This window comes from Otolemur garnettii, unplaced genomic scaffold, assembly GCF_000181295.1.
Source record: "Otolemur garnettii isolate 467f Iridium unplaced genomic scaffold, OtoGar3 scaffold00165, whole genome shotgun sequence".
NCBI classification, from domain to species: Eukaryota; Metazoa; Chordata; class Mammalia; order Primates; family Galagidae; genus Otolemur; species Otolemur garnettii.
The window spans coordinates 3,463,367-3,484,634 of NW_003852560.1; the positions used below are offsets into that span (position 1 = coordinate 3,463,367).

The following is a 21,268-nucleotide window of genomic DNA, read 5'->3' on the forward strand; positions in this document are numbered from 1 at the left end:
AAAAAAAAAAAAAAAACTGTTGAAGATTGATTTTGTCATCTTCCTTCTTCACTCCAGGCCTGTAATTACTCTGGTGCTCCATCTCAGTGTATGGTACCCAGGTTAGAGACCTCACTCAAACCTCACTCCAGGCCTGTAATTACTCTGGTGCTCCCATCTCAGTGTATGGTACCCAGGTTAGAGACCTCACTTAAACCTCAGTCCTCTTTTATACTAATTCCCTTGCTCATTCTTTTCTTGAGAGGAGCAAATGAAATAAATATTCGGCAATGTCAGCTGTTACTGCCTTTGCATGGCCAACTCGTGGTTTAACAAAACCTTCCTTAAGCAGCTCTCACAACCATGCAATGCAACCTGTTCTCAACACTTCTGATAGTTCCTCTACCATTAAATAGATCAGAGTTTTTCTGTAATTATTGTCTTAAATTTTGTCTTCCCTATGAGGAGACAAACTCCAAGAAGGTGTGGTGTGTGCCCTTCTTTCCTATTCACATGTCATCTCCAGTATCTTGATGTCCGGTGGATATCTGCTGAATGAATGAATGTTTGGAAAATCAGCGAGCTCCCCGTAAATAAAAATCTAAAGTGGGATGCAATGGTTACCTGTTGAGGAAGTTAGAGCAGAGATTCATGCAATAGTGAAAAGTTGTTATTAATGCTCTTTTTGTTTTTCATCAATGTTTAGTTTTCATCCACAAATACATACATTCTTATCTTTTTTCCAAATGACAGGGACTTTTTGTAATAAAATCAAACATTAAAATCAGAAAGGATACTTACTTACCTTAGCCATAATGTCTGCATAAGCCATGTATAAAAAATCTTCCTCCAGTTTGCTATGGAAAGCAAGTAAACAACCATCAATTTTAAAGTAGAAGGCTAATCATATGTAAAGAGATCATCAATGCATAAAATAATCTTTTTTCTAAGAAGTACACCTTTTAAGCACTAAAGGAACACAAATCAGAGACAACAGTAATCACTCAGGAATATTCTAGAATCAGAAAGCAAATATATCAGGGTTCCTAAACTGCCATCCCATCTTACCTCAAAGAAGGGCCTTCAATTCTCAGAGAATAAGTGATCTTTTGATTTACACCCAAATGTAATAACTTTAATTTTCTTCAGACTACAAAATTTGAAACAAGCAAATTTTAATGAGGCTCAGGAGTGAAATTTGACAAGCGATGGAGAGACTCCCCAAATTACTATGTTACGGCTAAAACATAAGATGACCATAACGATGCATCTTAAAAATTAAGAAAGGTCAGAATATGCTTATGATTGCCTTTTCACAAGTATGGAAACTTTAATGCATAAAAAAATACCTAAAATTTTCAAGGTTATTTTAGCAGTTTTAAACTTGAGCCATGAGAAAAATTCACTTAGGAGAAATACCTCATTACCTGACAATGCCAGACAGAGTTGCTTTATGCTTAGGGATGAGATGATTTTGTTAGTTAAAAAATAATGAGAGAGAGAGAGAGAGAGGGAGGGAAATAGTGAGAGAAAGATGGATCACAACAGCTAAGAGGGAGAAATGTATACCGTTATGGCATGCAAAGAGGTCAAATGAACTCTTCAGAAGTGGTGAGAAAATTTATGCAGATATGGGTTGAACATCAAATTATCTTCCAGGTTCTGCAGGGAGTGGGTGAGGCACCTGGGAAAGCGGGATTTCTTTCACCTGACAGATCAATGTGCCATAAGCTCAGCAAGGTCCTCTCCACACAGCCAACCCAGGCAGTGCACCTGCTCTGGGCAGCTGCTGAGCACACTGATCATTGGGCCCAACAGTGCCTTTAACTCCATAGAGGGCGCCCCCTGTGGCTTTGGTAAATTTGTCTGACTGAGACCACAGAAGGCTTCAAAAAAAATAACAAAGAAATGGGCAATGCCCTTAACATAGATCAGAGCTATTTCCAAGTTGAAATGATGGCTCACCCAGCCCCTAAAGGTGACCCAAGACCCACCAAACAATATACCATGTACCCAGGAAACGTTGGGTCACCATCAGCGTCCACACGTTCCTGACACTGGATAATGATTTGTTTTCTTTTTCTTTTTTGGGTTTTATTTATAACGGCTGTTTATGATGGAGTGGAACACCATTTCTAAGAAAAACCAGAATCAACTAAATCAGCTAGTCGCAAACTTGTGAAGGAAAACTAGAACTCATAGGTAGGTACTAACGCCTAAAATTGGACCAACGTCCACCCATGGCTGCAGGGCAGACAGGTCACATTTGAACAACTCTGTCCTCCAACAAGAACCAGATGAGACTGGAACACGAGTACACGAAGCACAGAATACTCAGACATGAGTTTCCATCTTTCTCCTCTACTTCCATCTGAACCCTCCCAACCATACCATTTCTCGGTCAAAGCCGTTCGGCTAAACAGAAGGATCAGCTGATGCAACGGGTCCACTCTCTTAGCGCCTTCATCTTCTTCCGGAGGTTCGGCCCCAGGTTTCTATAAAAAAGTCAAGTTTGCAAAATTTCACGTTGGAAAGAAATGTTCACTCAGATCCAGGACCAATTTCCTGTTGTTGTTGTGTGTGGACTTTACATGCATGATACAAGCTCTATATGTATTTGTATGGAAGTGTGAATGTATGCATGTGTGTTGTGTGTATATAAGATAGATAATACAATATATGTAACATGAATGTAATAGGTGTTAACACGGGTCACTAGGAAGGTTTGGAGACAGACTATGTTATGGTCCATTCTAGCCCTTTATATCTGGAAACACAGTCACCAGCGTCCTTTCTGATTTAAGCCTGCAAGGTTCACCTTGCTGGACTTACTGGTGTTGCTGGGGGGACTTCCTTTGTTTCCATCCATGCAAATTTTATGTTTCTTGATTTTTGTGTATCTTAAAAATTCCATCATGACCCCCATATACCTATTACATTATCAATGAAAAACTATGCAGCTTAAAACAGATATTTAATAATTTGACCAAAAAGCTTATAGGCAGGAATAACTTAAATTATTTTATTTTATTTTATTTTGGGAGAGCCAGAGTCTCACTTTATTGCCCTCGGTAGAGTGCCATGGTGTCACACAGCTCACAGCAACCTCCAACTCCTGGGCTTAGGTGATTTTCTTGCCTCAGCCTCCCGAGTAGCTGGGACTACAGGCTCCCACCACAATGCCCAGCTATTTTTTTGTTGCAGTTCAGCCAGGGCCGAGTTTGAACCCGCCACTCTCAGTATATGGGGCCAGTGCACTACTCACTGAGCCACAGGCACCGTCCAACTTAAATAATTTTAAAATCCTGAATATCATTCTTATAAGCAGAATTATAACCATCTGAGAGTATATTTGCTAGACAAATCTTAGCATTACAGAGGGCTCAATTTAACAAATATTTGGAATAAAATGCTGTCACCCAAGTATAAAAATTTAGTCCACATAACAATGCAAACTGCCTTTCAAGTGGAACATTCTTTTTGCCTACACAAAGAATGACAAGCAGAGAATACTAAATGAGCTAATTCTTGAACCACTGATATATATATATTTTTTTCATTTTCAGATACTTTTAAAACTTAACACTACTTTAATAGTGAGGAACATTATTAAAAATTTATACTGATGGCAAAATTAACTAATCCCGATTTTTGTTGCATGATTTAATGAGTTTTATATATCCGACTTACTCATTCTGACTGATTTTCTCTATGTATGGTGTCTTTTCTTAGTTTAAGACTTAATGTTGTACCACCAAATTTGCATCACCAAATTTTTACAAGGCCTTCAAATATTCTCTATGTGTTTTGATTTTTAAAGAAAAATAAAATTCATCTTAAAAATATGGGGACATTCAGGTTGGTATGCAATAACTGGGTGAGCTTATCCATTACCTTCTCTAATAATCTGTAAATTTAAAAAATAACCTTTAGACATGAGACCTTTAGCTTGGGAATCATGACCTCTGCCTCGCCTGTAATGTTCTATGAGAATGACTACAAATTTTCCTGAGAAAATGGCTTGGATCAGATTTTTAAAAGGGGCCCTGACTCAGACCAGATTGCAGGATTGCCCCCCTGTGCTGTGCTCTCAGGATCACAGTCTCCTCTTCAGCACGGTCAGACAACACTCCTACTTCTCATCCACCATATTTACCATGGCGATCTCTTCTGTGTCCTGTCTATCATTATTTGAGCTGTTTCTTTTTAAAAATCAGAAACTTTTTGTTAAGCGTTAGCTTATCTTGGGGGGATAACGTCTTTACATTTCAGCTGTTTATAATTGAACCTGGTTCTAAGAGGTGTTTAAAGATGCTTTGAGGAAGAACCTCGAAGAATAACTGATTCATATTTACCTAATAATAGGTGTGTTATTCATTTTAATTCTGAATTACTTGATGTTGGTGACATCTGGAAATAGGGACAGTGAGTTTCTCCATAAGCACTGAGTGTAGTCACAACTAAGATTTAAAAGGTTCCTAACCTAATGTAATAATGTTTCTTCTTTCAATGGTCTATGATAACTGCTCACATCAACACTGCTGCACCAAGTCCAGACCCTTTTTCATTTTATCACCCCATTAAAAACGTACTGCTAAATCTTCTATCAGCTTATCCTCAAAGTAATGTTCTTCTGTCTCGATCCAAGACTTTTCGTATCCCTGAAGAAAGAGATTGACAGCCCGATGCCTAAAAGATAAGCACAGTTTCAGAAAACGGGTTTACAAAACATAAAAAGGTATTGAGTAGTGCTTTATTCTGGAGTATCTATATACTAAAAAAGATAACATAAACTTTCTGTGCTTGATTTTCCTCCTAAAAGATAATACTTTGCAGCAAATACAGTGAGCTTTCTCAGAACACATCAGCTCCAACCTGAACTCTGGTCAAGCCATGTCTGAGCTTTATAACACTGATCAAGTTAGTCAGCTTTCCCCAGGAAGGTCTCACTTTTCTCATTTGTAAAACAAGGATAACCTCATCTACATCTAAGTTTTGTAAGACTTAGCATGAGATAAAAGATGAAAAGTGTGTTGGACAGGTGTTCATCAGAGAGCAGCAGTGATCCCAGCCAGTGGCTCTTGGTGAGGAATGCAGTAAGTGCCAAAAAAGACTTGCTCTGTGTTCAAGTTCACATCAGAAACCAGCCCTGGGGATTCCACAACAGAACACACTAAGCGACCTTTATGGGATTGTATAGCCAGAGATTAAACCCTGGACCCCTGATCATAAATGGCCAGCTATGAGGTAAAAGATCAGTGAAGACTAGAAGAAACAGTAAAACTCAACATGGAGCTAATGACAGATGTGAACAAGAGAGAAACGAATCTTATGGCAATCAGGGAGCATCACAAGAGTATCAAACGTGCCAGAATGAGACGGGGGTAAGTGCTTCTTACGTCCTGAGATCCCTGGAGTTGGGAAGCTGAGCTTAATAATAATACAAGTGGGCTGAGGACTCAGGAGACATGACACACAGGTGCAGGACGGGCCTTGAAAACCAAGTGGAGGAAGTGACAAAGTGGCTGGAATGGCTAGAAACCACCATCAATTCCTACACGTGAAAAAGGCATGCCAAAGGATGAGTTCAGTCTTCTGGGCACACCAGACTCCCCTGTGCAGCTTTAAACAGCACACATGCCAGGCTCTCGTAGAAATTCTCATCAATAAGTTGAGTCCTGATTATTGTTATTATTATTATTTTTTTTTTTTAGAGATAGACACTTTATTGCCCTTGGTAGAGTGCCATGGAGTCACAGCTCACAGCATCCTCCAACTCCTGGGCTTAGGCGATTCGCTTGTCTCAGCCTCCCAAGTAGCTGGGACTACAGGTGCCCACCACAATGCTTGGCTATTTTTTGTTGCAGTTTGGCCGGGGCCAGGTTTGAACCCACCACTCTTGGTATATGGGGCTGGTGCCCTACTCACTGAACCACAGGCGCTACCCAAGGCCTGATTATTTTTTAAGTGCATTTAAGCATATCTCTTAAAAGTGTCAGGCTGAAGAACCCCTGGAATAAGGAATATCATTTTGAAAATGGCACACTAGAGAGAATGGATGCTCTCTGATGCCAGAGAGAGAGAACTCTGTGGCCCTGTAGACGTGCATTTCAAATCCACTGCCATCAACTTGGTACAAGGCAAAGAACCAGTGACTCTCACAGGTGGCTCTGGAGGGAAGGGGGGGGTGTGAAGTCATTCAAAGGAAAAGTGGTAAGACCTGGAGAATGACCGTATAGGAGTGACCCGCAAAGGAATGAGAAGATGAATTCAGCTAATATTCTATTTGACTAGTCAGCGGCCCTCAAACTTTTTAAATGGGGGGCCAATTCACTGTCCCTCAGACCATTGGTGGGCCAGACTGCAGGCCCCAGGATGAGTCAGCTGCTAAGCAAAACAGGCAGCGGCGGCAAAAACACCCGGCAGGCCAATAAATGTCCTAGGCAGGTTGCATATGGCCCGCGGGCCATAGTTTGAGGACTCCTCGTCTAGACGGTGATACCATAATTGTGTCAGAGAATTAGAAGAAGCACATGGTTTGAGGACTCCATGTGTGCGACATGATTGCAGGGAATCCAGCTGCCTTAGCAAAAGAGAGAACATGATGTTCTCCTGGTTTTTTGTTTGTTTTTCCCCCTGCCTTATATTCATTCACTCCAACATGCACCAAATGTCAGTGTGCCAGTCACTTTTCCCAATGCTGAAATTATAGAAGAGAACAAAACTCTGAAGAATCTCAAAGTCTGAATCAGAGAAATTGCCCCAACACTGTTGGAAATGGCTCCAACTATAGGTATGTATAAGTGTCTTGGAAACGGAGGAGGAAGCCTTCAGCTTGTAAGGAGTCCAAGGACGTGGCTTGGTCCGAAATGTTCCCCAAAAAGAGATGTAGCTAAGCTGAGTCCTGATTGACAGACCCAGAAATGATGCAAGGTGTATGGATTTCAGAGTGGGAAAGAGCACAGTTTCTTAGAAGAACTGCAGGAAGGCAGAAATGGTACCCAGGCCATCCAGCCGGACTTAAATATATCAGGTCAATTCTCTGTTAACAAGTTGTGTGCTGTATCTCCAAGAGAAAGCGGAGGGCCTGTCAAATTTACTTACATCATTTCCCAGAGTCAGTCCCATAACATAACAGCTCCTTAACCCAAATGCTGATAACTATAAAAACAATAGCAATCACTAACAGTTACTGTGACATAAACACAGTAGGTCACTTCTAAGCATTCTGTGAACATCCGTCCGTCAACCCAGAACATGATCTGAAGGTGAGAGGCCGGGAGCCAAATTAAGGAAAGTGTGACACTGAAGATGAATTCCTAATTACTCTGTGTGGCCTCATGTATGTGACCAGACAGATAATCCTCAGCACGTGAGTCATTTAAGGATAACACTGCAGATCACAGGTCTCCGAAAATACCCAACAAAATTAGTCAAATATTACACAAGAAGAACCCACTGATCTGTTCTGCCCGTCTTAGACTAGGTACTGTAAATCCCAGGTACCTTGTCACTTATAGGGGAGAAACAACTTTAATCTATCATAAATATTATAAACTTTCTGACCTTGGCAGATTATATAAGGGCGCCATTCGGAAGCAGGCCACGACTGCCCTCTTCCTCTGTTTAGAGAGCAGCTTGTGCCAAACAGCCTTTTTAGACCTCTGAGGGTGCTCCACCTGGAACAGAAGGACACAAATAAATAAATATCTATATCCCAGTTGACCCTCAAACAGACACTATTAAACAGCTGCACCTTGTAAGTAACTTGCATTTGGAATCCCGATTTCAAAAATACCATAAAATCATTATGGCAAAATCTGTATCCTAAGAGTTACCCAGAGCTAGAGTTTAGATAGTGTTAAAGGCTACATCATTTCCTCAGTAAAAAGATCCTATTTTCCCAATAGTGTGTATTTCAGAAGCTGTGTCATCTCCACCACGGAAGAAATATAAACCACTCTATATAAAATCACGATGCCTCCCTCTCAAACTTCTCTCTGTTTCTTTAGGGTTCCTTATGGTTCTCAAACATCTTTTCTGCCCATTCCGAAAAAATTACCCTATTCTTATTTATGTAGCCATTCTAATCAAGTTTATCATAAGAGCTACAGCAATAAACTCAGATAGAGTCAAAATTCTAATGAAAATCTACTATTCCTTAGTAGAACAGAATGAAGAGATGACAGGGCTTGTGAACACAGTATTAGGAGTAAGAGGAGGTAATTTTGCAAAAATGTTAACATGTACCACGATTTTGTTAGATAACGACAAATGAGAATTCAGAAGTTGTAATAAAGAAGCAAGCAAGCTATGTATTTAACTAATGGTATTTGTAACTCTAGAAGATAAAGAGATCAATTATAAGGATTAGAAAGTAACAGATCCCAACACAGGATTCTAAATGAATTAGTAATCTCTAGGCAATTGGTCACTGTACTTCCCAGACTGTAATATCTCCAGTTCGTATTTTTAGATTTCTGAAAGAAATAAAAATGTTCTGTTAGCTAAAAAAGCAAAACCAAATTTATGACTCTTAGCAGTAGAGGATCAAAATAGAAATGTAATAGTGACTAAAGGAAATACTAACGGTGTTGAGACAATAGTGGTTTAGAGATTTTAACAAATTTTTCAATCAAAAAGCACTTCTATCTGGGACCCTTTTCTTCCCATAGGATCGATAAACATATTTTGGACAAATACCCGCTTCGGTTTTCTTGCTGATGAGTGTATTAAGTGAAAAAAAAAAAAAAAAAAAACAATTAGTTACCAAGTTTCAACATGGTAGATAAAAACAGAATAATAGTGTTATTTATTAGATCCAACACATTTCAATCTGAAGTTGTGGTTGGAGATCCGAATCTGTAAATGGGAACTTTTTATGTATAGACAGCACAGGTGACAGTGAACAAACACACATTAAGAGCCCAGGCACTGAATGTTCAGTAAAGAACACAGCAGGAAACGTTCCCACCATCATGAAGCTTCTCACTTGGCCGGTCAATTTATCATACGTTAAAGGCATATATAGTGGACTTTCCTATAAGTCGAGTAAACAGTTATCTGTAAGACCTGTGATCTGAGAGTGAACACCAAGATGTACCTTGAAACTGCCTGACCATCTTGATGTGGTCAGATTTTGGTTAATATATCTAAATTCATTCCAACAAATCTAGATATGGGTATGGAAACCAGGAAGAATTACAAACTTATGACAGAGGAATGCTGCCAGAAATAGCCATCTAGTAGCCTTTTAATTAACAATTAATAATCTTCTTAAATATCTACAGATGGATATAATTCTGGAAACACAACTCTATGATTTTATATAAATTACTTAAAATGGCATTACCGTGAGCCTGGTCATCTGCTGATTGAATTTATTTGATATTTCCTGAGAATATTATAAGGGTAAGGAACCTTGCAGCCTGGGGCCATACGTGGCCTTCTGGATCCTTGAGTCCCATCTTTTGACTGAATCCAAATTTTACAGAACAAATAAAGGGAATTTTTTTTTTCTCTGTGAAGTTTGAATTTGGTTGAGTGGCTTTCCTTGGGGATCTGGAGGCCACAGGTTCCGGACCCTTACGTGGAGCATTTGAGTAAGAAGGAAATTAAAAAGATCCTACATCGGATAACAGCCTTATGTTATTTAACTAGCCAGGGCAGGGGGAGGAGCACAGATACTATAAAACAGGAATCCTAGAAAAATGTTTACAATTGCTATATTAATATGTTCAATATGGCCACAGGAGATACAAAGTTAAAAACTGTGTTTCAAAACATTGAGGTGGCAAACTTCCTGAGATGTCTCAGGTCATCCTGTTATTGTGTGTTCCTTATAAGATAACCAGGTCAGGCAGACACCATCATAGGGCCCAGTGACAGGTCACAGCCCTGGGTCCACAGGGAGCTCCTTCACACTGGGGTCATTTGCTGAATGCACTTCGTGAGAAGTCTCTGCAGTGCAGGAATTTCCTAAGCCAGAGGGTCCCTTTTATAAAAATAAGACCCTCTGATTGATAATGCTTCAAATATTACCATCTAACAGCCATTTAATTAACAATTAATAATCTTCTTAAATATCTACACATGGATATAATTCTGAAAACACAACTCTATGACATTTATAAATCACTTACATTGGCTATTGTTTTGGAAATCCTTGTCCAAATAAGAAACATTAAACACACACTGAGTTTTGTAATGTAACACAGGATACAACTGGAAAATTATCTAAAAACACTTTCCTCATGTGAGTTTAATATCAAGGCATTGCTTTTCTCCAAATGTAATTTGTTCCTGATCTCAAACAAAATTACTTTAAGAGTACCTCTAGTAAAAGGAAAGATTAAGCAAGTGATAAAAAAAGAAAACACTTGAAATATTCAACCAGTAAATGAGAATATCTCCAACACATTGTTCTGGAAAATAATGAAAGTAGTATCGGCATAAAATATTTGAAATCAAGTATAACTCTTGAGTTTTTTGTTAGAATGATTTAGAATTAAGTAATCTGGATAACTGTAGAAATATTTTGAAAAAGACAATAAGACAATGGCCTTAATCTCCCCAAATTCATTATTACATATTGTTACAAAAATTATAAGCCCTTGTGTTTATTGGCTACTAAGTACAACTGGTTCGCATATCTTTATGGCAAATACGCTGAACATATGTTTTCTGACCTATAGTTAATAAATTAACACACATCCTCTTTTTAAAAATGTTCTATGTGGTCAAGGCAAATATGATGAAATCAATACAGAATCTGACCTGCTCGAGGTGAAAAAGCACGTTTGCTATGTCCAATACTCTTTCTACCGTCTTCTCCGGATCTGCAGGATCATCAGTCCTGTTTGGCAAGTCTTTGTATAGAGCCATCTGCCATCTAATCGCAGGGTCCTCCAACTGCAGAACAAAGAGAAATGTGTGTAAAATACCAGGTTGCAATCTAAAAAGGAGAAGAATGGCTCCAGTGATATTTATTGAATGGATCCCAGTGTTAAAACACTATGCAGAACCAGCCTGAGCAGCATAGTAAGACCTCATGTCTACAAAAAAATTAAAAAAAAAATTAGCAGAGTGTGGTGGCTCATGACTGCAGTGGCAGCTACGCAGGAGGCTGAGGCAGGAGGATCGCTTGAGCACAGGCTTGAGCACAGGTTGCCCTGAACTCTAGCTGGGGCAACAGAGGGAAAAACTGTATCCAGAAAAAAGAAAAACTCTACGCAGGAGGCAGAAGTTCAAACTAATGTACCACGGTGACTACAGTTAATAATATTGTATAGCATACTGAAATTTTGCCAAGAGAGTGGATTTCAGAGGCTCCTCGGGAGATGGCTATGTTAATATGCTGAACTACAGCACATTTCACTAGGAAGTGTACATCAGAACATCAGGTTGTGTACCTTAAATATATGCAATTAAAAAAAGCCAAGATACAAAAGAATACTATGCAGAGAGGCAGATAAGGTCCCTGCACTCATGAAATTCATCATCGAGTGGGGAAGACAGACATTGAAGAAACATCCCACTTGGGGTGAGTGCTACTGGAAAGAAATCTCAAGGACCGCGAGATTTGACCTACTTTGCAGGTGGCTGGGAAGATCTCCTGAAACAGTGGGGTGGTGACGAGGGCTTCTGGGTGAGTTGGAGACAGTCAGGAAAAGGAAAGGCGTACAGCCACCCTGGACCTTACTCTCCTCACTCACACTCTGACTAGTGAATGATTTCCATGTTTGCTATTACAGGCACTGGAACAGGATCACATTGACCTATAAATGCAGGGACTTTACAACAGGTCTTGCTCTCACTGAAACAGAATACTCTGGGGTCTTTGAAATCATACTCTCATCCTTAAAGAGTATACCCATTTGACTTTTTAATGTCGTCAAATTTCCTTGGTGAAATACCTATCTGAAGTGTCACGCTTTTTAGGCAGAGTATGAAGAGTCACAAAGCTGACAAATACAAGTGTCTCAACAGGGAGCATAGCATGTCACTTCAAAGAAATTAGGAAGGGTGAGTGTGTCACTAAAAAACAGGCAAAGTGCCTATGGCTCAACAGAGTAGGGCGCTGGCCCCACATGCCGGAGGTAGCAGGTTCAAACCCAGCCCCAGCCAAAAACTGCAAGAAAAAAAAAAGGAAAAACCTGGCAAAGCAATCCACTTCTCCTTCTCTTCTGCTTAATAATCTCCATTTGAAAATGGAAGACTGCATGTTTTAAAGCAGAAATGGATACGTCTAAAACTTCAGAATTCCTAGCCCGAGAAAGCATAGTTGGAGATATCAAAAATAACAGAGCAGCGCCTGTGGCTCAGTGAGTAGGGTGCCACCCCCATATTACAAGGGTGGCAGGTTAGAGCCCGGCCCTGGCCAAACTGCAAGAAAAAAAAAATAGCTGGGTGTTGTGGCAGGCACCTGTAGTCCCAGCTACTCGGGAGACTGAGGCAAGAGAATCACTTAAGCCCAGGAGCCTGGAGGTTGCCGTGAGCTGTGATGCCACGGCACTCTACCAAGGGCCACATAGTGAGACTCTGTCTTTAAAAAAAAATAAAATAAAATAATTTTTCTCTACAGGCAAACAGAGAGAGAGCTTCATACGTGAATAACTTGTACACAGCACGTCCTTTGGTAAAATCACACGCTCTCCTCCGTATACTGTTTCCACAAGCAGGCAATACATCGTACCTCTAGATTTCAAACTGCATTTTGAGTTCTGGTTAATATGTAAATATATTGAATAAAGTAGAATCTTTACTTTCTGTGACATAAAATTACTCCTCCAGCCCCAAGATGACCAGTCCTACAATCTTAAGATAATATATTCAAGGAGGAACTAGGAACAAAAGAACTAATTTTTTTGAAGTCCGTGCAGCTCCCTAATAGGCGTGCTGAACCCCTAGCACAAAAATGGACAGAATAAAATTTCAGGATAAACATATATTCATTGACTCTTTATTTTCGTTTCCTTTTTTGCTTTTCCCTTTCTCCCTCTCTTCCCAATACATAATCTAAATTGTCCAAAGTGTTCCTCTAAGTGACCTTTAGAATATAATGGAAGAATTTCTTTCTGCTTATCCAAGTCATAACCATCTTTATTTGAGCCTTTCCTGAGACTAGTACAGACCCCTTCTTATGAGGTATTGAATATTTCCTGTCCCTAATTAAGTAGCGACTGTACCAGGTCAGTGGTTCTCCAAATGTGGTCTGCGGTCCCCTGGGGATCCCCAATACCCGTTCTGGGGATACGTAATCTCCTGAAACACCCAGGTATGTAAAAATACTTAGTGCCTCTCCCCAAAGGGGAAAAATGTTTGTAGTGTAAACTCTTTGCTTGAGGTTCGACCGGAGGCTTTATGAACATTTTACAAAATGTTCAAACCCTTTTGGCTATGTGAAAAGAGAACATATTCTAATAGGAATTGATCTCCTGCACCGGGAGAGGGATTGCCGGACGTATGAGTGAGGACATGTTAAAATTCACATGACATTTCCACTAGATATGTGTGCACAGTAAATATTGTGAAAGTGTGTCTGGCCTTTATACCACACTCCATGTAAAAGAATATGGGTTGCCTCTTTGGAAAGAGACATTTTAATACCCAGAAAGGCAGGAATTCATTATATGGTTACTACTTTTTGACATTTGAACATTTTCATAATTAAAAAAAAAATTCTTGGAAGGGACACCATAATAGACGCAAATAAGCTGCATCAACATAATAGTTTGACCTCTTAAATTACATGATGGTTTCTATAAACAATGAATTATTTATTCTCTGAAATGAATGAAAAATTGTCCAAATAATGGTAACTGCTCACTGCACTGTGAAAAGTACAATTCTTTCACACACCATTAAATACTAGATGTTATACTGGTTTTATCTATATTTCTTTTCGTTAATATATATCCACTCTGTGGGTAAACTTATTTGCCTCTATTACCACGATTCTTGATATCTCTTTATAGTGATGACTTTTAAATATATGTATTTAATTCCTGAGCCCTCGGTATAAAATTCAATTTCTCAGAGATACCTGGTTCTGTGTCCAGATGAGCTTCAAACCAAGCTGTACAAATAATATATCCCATCTTTATTTCCACTGGTGACACTCTCCCCCTTGTTCGACTATCTGGTCTATAAAAATGTATATAATTTATTATTTGGGGGAGATATTAATACAAAAGGCTTTGCAAGTAAGATAATGAGTGATTAGGATAATATAGTTTCATGACTTTAATGGCTAAAGTAACATCATCTGTAGCATTATTCTAAAGAGGAATTAACTAACTTATAGATACTAAACGTGCTTTAAGATTAAACATGGGCTTACCTTGCCTTGTAAATGAATATTACTCCGGATTATATCTCGCACTTCATCCTCCGTATCTTTCTGTCAAGAAATATATGTTATCTAAAGAGATCAAGTTTCAAAAGTCAACAGAAGCAACGCACACCTCTTTCCAAATAGTGTATGTGTGGCAAACACCTTCATCAAAGTTCGTGCCACAAATTTGGGACATTCTCCTTCAGATGATTTCTTGATACTGCTACAGGCTGAAACACAACAACCCACTCTAGCTCCATAGCAAGTACCTTGGATCTCAGTGGGATTAAGTTTGCATTTCATAAGGAGGAAGGGTGGGGCTCGGCACCCACAGCACAGTGGTTACAGCACCGGCCATATACACTGAAGTTGGCGGGTTCGAACCTGACCCAGGCCTGCTAAACATCAGTGACAACAGCAACAAAAAAATATAGCCGGGCACTGTGGCAGGCGCCTGTAGTCCCAGCCACTTGGGAGGCTGAGGCAAGAGAATCACTTAAGCCCAGGAGTTTGAGGTTGCTGTGAGCTGTGATGCCATAGCACTCTACCAAGGGTGACATAGTGAGACTCTGTCTCAAAAAACAAAAATAAAAACAAAAAACAAACAAAAAAAAAACATAAAGAGAAAGGGCTCAAAGGCAAGTATTGTCTCGGCATTCTTCCAAATCTCCAGAGTCATTTTAACCCTTATTGATGTTCTCCAGGGTCTGGTAAGGAAGGAGCACACACGTGAGACTCAAGTGTTACAGAGCGGCCAGGAGAGCTGCATCAAGGCCCCAGTCCCCCAATCTCCCCTCAGTTCACTCCTCTGAATGTGTCAAACTCTGCACATCAGGAGAGACGCTTCCGTGATTCTCCATGAATTGGGAATAGAGAGAATACACCTTCCCGTCTGCATAAACATAAAATAGTAATTCCAATTTGGATTTTTGAAATCCTCGTCTGCATAGCTATAAAAAGGAAAAAACAGGGGCGGTGCCTGTGGCTCAAAGGAGTAGGGCACCAGCCCCATGTACTGGAGGTGGCAGGTTCAAACCCGGCCCTGGCCAAAAATGGCAACAAAACAAAACAAAACAAAAAAAACAAAAGACCTAAAGAAATCTTAAAAAGTTAAATCTCGAAGCTTGCAGAGGAAAACAGTGGCTGATTTAAAAGTCAACACCTTATCTAACCACAATCGGCACAATATATTACACTTCTAACATTGAAAAATCACCCTTCTTAAATGTCAATATATCTCTCATCACAAATTCTAGACAGGAGTTCATGTGAATTCCCTTTTCCCCCCACTATCAGAGGTTTGTTTGTGTCTTTTCTGTTTGGTTCTTGAATGTGCCCTGGAAGTGATTAACATAACTTAGAAATAAAAATGGCCTTTAAAAAAAAAGTCTGCAGTCTTTGAATCCATCCTGAGGCCTGTGCAGGAAAACTGCTTGGTAAAACATTGAATGCAAATGAAATATTGACACTGGGGAATGAGATGAAGCAGTAGCACGGCAGAGAGTCAGGAGGCCGGATGATCATTACTGGGCTGAAAGGAGACTCACCAGACTAAATCGATTTTTGGCCAGAGCGATGAGCTCCTGGTCCCCAGGGGCGCAGATGTTCAGCCCAATGGGCAGCAGCCGCTTCAGCGCCGCGACGATCAGAGAGGTCTGCATGGAATACCGGTCCCCTTTACGCTTCATCTTCTTCCTTTCCTGATCAGAAACTGCTGCCTGCGGGACAGAGAGAAGCGCTGGGATGGTGCCTGATTTTCCCACATGTGCCACTCGGAACCTTCTCTAACTTGGCAGTTGCTTGGCCCTCCTCATTTTCCGTGGGTCCCTATTGTTAAAGATCTCACTATTCTGAGAATGATTTTTTCTTCCCCTCTTAGCATCTTTCGCTAATTTTAAGCCCTACTTTTTTAGATCCCTAGGTCATTATAACTCACCGGTATGCATGCCCATGTAATTTTTAAACGGATAAGAACAGACGCTACACTTGATCTTAGCCAAAAGGCCGAGAAGCAATCGTCCAGGTAATTTTTAGAAGGGAAATGAGCAGTGCAATTCTAGGGAAGCAGAAAAATACAAAAAATCCCAAGGGTAATTTCAGATATTGTTTGCTTTCTAATTTTCAAGGGTTATAAGAAAGAAGTTTAAGAATAAAGAGTTTATTATTTTTTTTTTGACAAATGCTGGCTTTGAAATATATATATACACCTATAGTATGGATATGTAATAATACACATACAATCATTATAAAATAGATTTTTCTTTTATATAGTGTGCAACTCGCCTTCCCAGAGCCTTCATCCCTGTCTAGCAGAAAAAGAAATAATATACTAATCAGTATTCTCATAAATATTCAGGACTCTCTAAATAACCAGTTTACACCTGAATGCTGCCACACTACTTCAGGGATCTCTTGTGATGTTTCTGAGACTTACGCTGGTGCCACAGGGTCACCTCCAATGACAGAGTCTAATTTTCACTGGGTGAGGAGGATTCTTTTTCTATTATGAGGGCAAGTTCTAAGGTTAAAATTAAAATAATTGTCACACAGCCGCTACTTTATACACGGTGAATATTTTGTAGCAATAATTCAAACTTTGACTATTTTGTAGCGATAATTCAAACTTGCAACATAGTTTCATGATAATGACATATTGTAATCACCTTGGGAAAGAAGGAAAACAGGATTTGATATACAAATGAGATTGGCTTCATTTGAAAGGTGAACTCTAAGTTTCATAATGTTGAAACTTTTCAGCACAGTGAAACTAATGAAACAATGGAGTTTTAGCAACAATAATAATAGCTTATATGTTATGTTAAAAATATATCATAAAATATATATAATCACATATATCATGTTGATATATCAAACCTATAACTTTCTCAACCTCAGCAGAATCATATTTATTTTCTAAAATGATGTTATTGCATGGATTCCATTTTAATATGTACCAACATGTAAGAGATTATTCTCAGTAAGTTTGTTAGAAAAAGACAGGCTGGATGAATAACTATCTATACTATTAAATTGATTAATCCATGAAAATAATGAATCAATGCTTTAAAATAAGCTTGTTTTCCAAAAATAAACATAACCAAAATGATAAAAAATAATTACCCGAATGGGAATCCATCATCTTAAAAATTAAACAAATTGACACAAATCATGCAAACATACCTCTAGCTAACACTGGTGATTTAGTTTCAGCAAAGCACCTTCCAATATACTAACATCTAAATTTTGTTGGTGTTAGGGTTTTCCTTAATTTTTAATTTGTAAAGTTCTTTCGGTATCTGCCTTTGTATAAGCAGAAGGAGCTTTTACCTGTTTCAATATTTATAAATATTTAAGTGATAATCTAACAAAAACAGTTTAAATAATCACTAAAGGCGACTGTAAATTGCTCAATTTTGAAACACGCTAGACACGTGACTTTGTACCAGGTGACTTCGTACTTGTACAAACAGTAATCCCTCCCTATCCCACGGGTGATCGGGGAAGTGGAAAGAGAAGTCAGTGAGTCTTTGAACATTTATGTGTAATATCCCTGTTATTAAGAAGAAATGAGACCTACAAGGAATCACATTTTCTTGTGTACACACTGATTGGTTTTTTATTTGGTATTTCTTTCCTCCAGCAGACTCTGGAGCTCCATTAGGACATGGCCAAACTTGTTTTGTCCCTTCTTATTCAAAACCTATCACGGGGTACATAGGGTTCTTATTTCTCCATTCTTGTGATGCTTTACTAAGAATAACATGTTCCATCTCCATCCAGGTTACTACAAAGGATGTGAAGTCTCCGTCTATTTTAGTGGCTGAGTAGTATTCCATGGTATACAATGCCACAGCTTGTTAATCCATTCTTCAGTTGGTGGGCATTTTGGCTGTTTCCATATTTTGGCGATTGTAAATTGAGCTGCAATAAACAGTCTAGTGCAAGTGTCCTTGTGATAAAAGGTTTTTTTCTTCTTCTCAGTAGATGCCCAGCAGTGGGATTGCAGGGTCAAATGGGAGGTCTAGCTTGAGTCCTTTGATGATTTTCCACACTGCCTTCCAAAAAATGTTGTATGAGTTTGCAGTCCCACCAGCAGTGTAAAAGTGTTCCCTTCTCTCCACATCCACACCAGCATCTGCAGTTTTGAGACTTTGTGATGTGAGCCATTCTTGCTGGAGTTAGATGATATCTGAGGGTGGTTTTGATTTGCATTTCTCTAATTATTAAGGGATAGGGAGAGCTGAGTAAGGGAAGGAGGGAGGGTGTGAGAGGGTCAAGGGATGTGCCTCACCTTTTGGGGGTGGGACACAAATATAAGAGGGTCCTTATCTAACAAAAGGAATTAATGTGACCTGCTTCTGTGTACCCTCAATGGATTCCCAGCAATTAAAAACAACAACAGCAACAACAACAACAAAAAACCCTAGCACTGGGCCTTGCTCATAAGAGCTGTTCAATAATGTAAACAGAATGGCCAAAGCTACTGAATTTTCATACTATTTTAATCTGTGCCCTAACATTCGGATCAGATATAAATATGTAACAACACGGCTAGTCCATGGGCGTATAGAAGGAGGAAGTGAGATCACCAGACTCCTTTCCCAATCCATCCATCTCTGTCTCTCCCTTCACACACGTAAACAAGACTAACAATTTCACCTAAAATAGGCTTTAATCCAATCAAGGACCAGTAAAAAGGCAAGAAAAACCTCCAGAAGACTATTTATTCTTAAGAGTTCCTATTAGCCTTCAACTAAACAGTTCTAGGGCCAGAAGAAACGGGATATTAGTTTGGCTTCTTCAATCTTTCCTGATGACCCATCGAGAAACGACCCATCTTTCAATTCAAATCCTCACTTCTCTAGGAAATCTTTGGCTACCCTAGCCATTTACTCCTCTAATAAATTCTCCAAGTACTTATCCTGTGTGTCATTGTTAGATAGTCAGTAGCATTTTATACTTTATCATATTTTTAGGATATACAAGTAAAAATTTAATTCATGTTAAAGAGAGAAGAGAAGGGAGAGGAAGAAATGGCAGAGAGCGGAGAGCAGAGAATGAAAGAGGAAGATGGGAGAACATTATCATTTTGTTACTACAACAGTATTAGTTAAAATTTGTTGTGTGCTTATGATCCGTGAGGTACAAAGTATACATTATTCTCATCTTTACAAAGATCCACCAGGGCAAGTATCATGACATTTTCCTTATCTGGACAATGGGGTTTAGGATGAGTCAAGGGATCATAGCTCCAAATGGCAAAGCCAGCCCCTGGTCTGTCTACCTCTCAAGGTTGTGAAGGTCCTACCCCATGGTATGAACAAGGCACACTTTTAATTTTTTCTGTTTATTGCATGGACTTTAAGTACAAATTTACAAAAATATTTCTAACATTCCTACTCTGAAATCACCTACCGAAAAAGAAACCCTCAAAAAAAGAAAAGATTTTTCTCACTCAGCGCCTGTAGCTTGATGAGTAGGGTACCAACCATATACACCGAGGCTGGCGGGTTGGAGCCCAGCCTGGGCCTGCTAAACAACAATGACAACTGCAACAAAAAAATAACCAGGCATTGTAGTGGGCGCCTGTAGTCCCAGCTACTTGGGAGGCTGAGTCAAGAGAATTGCTTAAGCCCAAGAGTTGGAGGTTGCTGTGAGCTGTGACGCCACAGCACTCTATCAAGGGCAACATAATGAGACTCTGTCTCAAAAAATAATAATAATAATATTTTCTTTTATATGTTTTAGCTATAATAATTATAAAATTCATCCTAGTTTTACATGGTAAAGGCTAATGATAACATTTCAATAGGAAATGAAATCTTGAGAAAAAAAAATGAGGTACCATTCCACAAAGCAACAGGAAAATCCACTGTGTTTTTCTGCATCTATAAATAAACACAGAGAATCTGTAATAAATGCTATCTGTGTTTTTAGAACAAGTTATGAAATTAAAAACTTCAGTAATGCTAGCATACAATGCAGCAACACTCTACGTTTTGTGCCACTGCCACGGTGAGTCAGTCCAAGCAAAGTAAAACCAGACCCACCAAAAAGCCTTGATTTGACGACCAAATTTTGAATTCCTTAAAGTCAAGATTTAATTTAACTCATCCATATTAACTGAGTAGCATCTCTGCACTAAGTACTGTCTTGAGCTTTGGAGTTACCAAGTAAATAAGTTTCCTGTCCTTGAAGAACAGACAGTCTAAAGAAGTCGCATAGGAGCTGCAGAACAACAGCCAAGCCCTCTGTCAGAACCGACCAAGGGCCTGGGAGGGGCGGGAAGAGAAAGGTCCTCCGAAGAGAAAGCGCTAGGATGCATTCAGGTCCATCACATGCAAACTGACGATTGTCATTTTTTTTTTCTCACTCTGTCACTCTTGGTAGAGAGCCATGGAATCATCAGAGCTCACAGTGACTTCAAACTTTCAGGTTCAAGCAATCCTCTTGCCTCAGCCTCCCAACTAGCTGGAACTACAGGCACCTGCCACAACACCTGGCTATTTTTTCTATTTTTAGTAGAGCCAGGGTCTAGATCCCGCTCAGGGTGGTCTCGAACTCCTTGGCCTCCCAGAGTGCTAGGATTACAGGAGTGAGCCACTGGCCTAAACTAACAATTTGATTACAAGGACACTAATAGTCCCTTGATGCTGCCATCACCATGATTAAACACATCCCTCACAAAAGCAGAGCAGGACGTCCACGCTGCACACACGTGGTCACTCTCCTAAGCACAGTATGGCCCATTGCATATGCACTGGCCTCTCGCTGCCTCATGAGCTACGTACGTTTTCCTTTAAGTCAAAATGTGGTTCTCCCTGATTACCATATCCAAAGTCAGTCTGCTGGCCTCAATCTATTTCACATTCTCTTCTAATGTTGGAGCTGCCACTCCATGAACAATAATTATCCCCTGCCTGGATGCCAGGGATCATTTCTCCTCTGGTTTGC

The 21,268-nt window shown here is 39.5% G+C and overlaps 1 protein-coding gene and 1 pseudogene across 1 annotated transcript in view; both read right to left on the bottom strand.

The window, feature by feature from the left end:
- RYR2 (ryanodine receptor 2) overlaps positions 1-21,268 on the bottom strand; it is a gene marked incomplete at its 5' end in the record, with an annotated part of 583,561 nt that overhangs the window by 94,013 nt on the left and 468,280 nt on the right. The window contains 7 exons of the mRNA XM_023519246.1: positions 785-836; positions 2,371-2,474; positions 4,572-4,668; positions 7,546-7,658; positions 10,756-10,890; positions 14,321-14,380; positions 15,862-16,032. Coding sequence (XP_023375014.1) covers positions 785-836; positions 2,371-2,474; positions 4,572-4,668; positions 7,546-7,658; positions 10,756-10,890; positions 14,321-14,380; positions 15,862-16,032 — 732 coding nt within the window. The remainder of the gene's footprint in view (positions 1-784; positions 837-2,370; positions 2,475-4,571; positions 4,669-7,545; positions 7,659-10,755; positions 10,891-14,320; positions 14,381-15,861; positions 16,033-21,268) is intronic.
- On the bottom strand, positions 16,223-16,330 carry LOC111728519 (annotated as a pseudogene).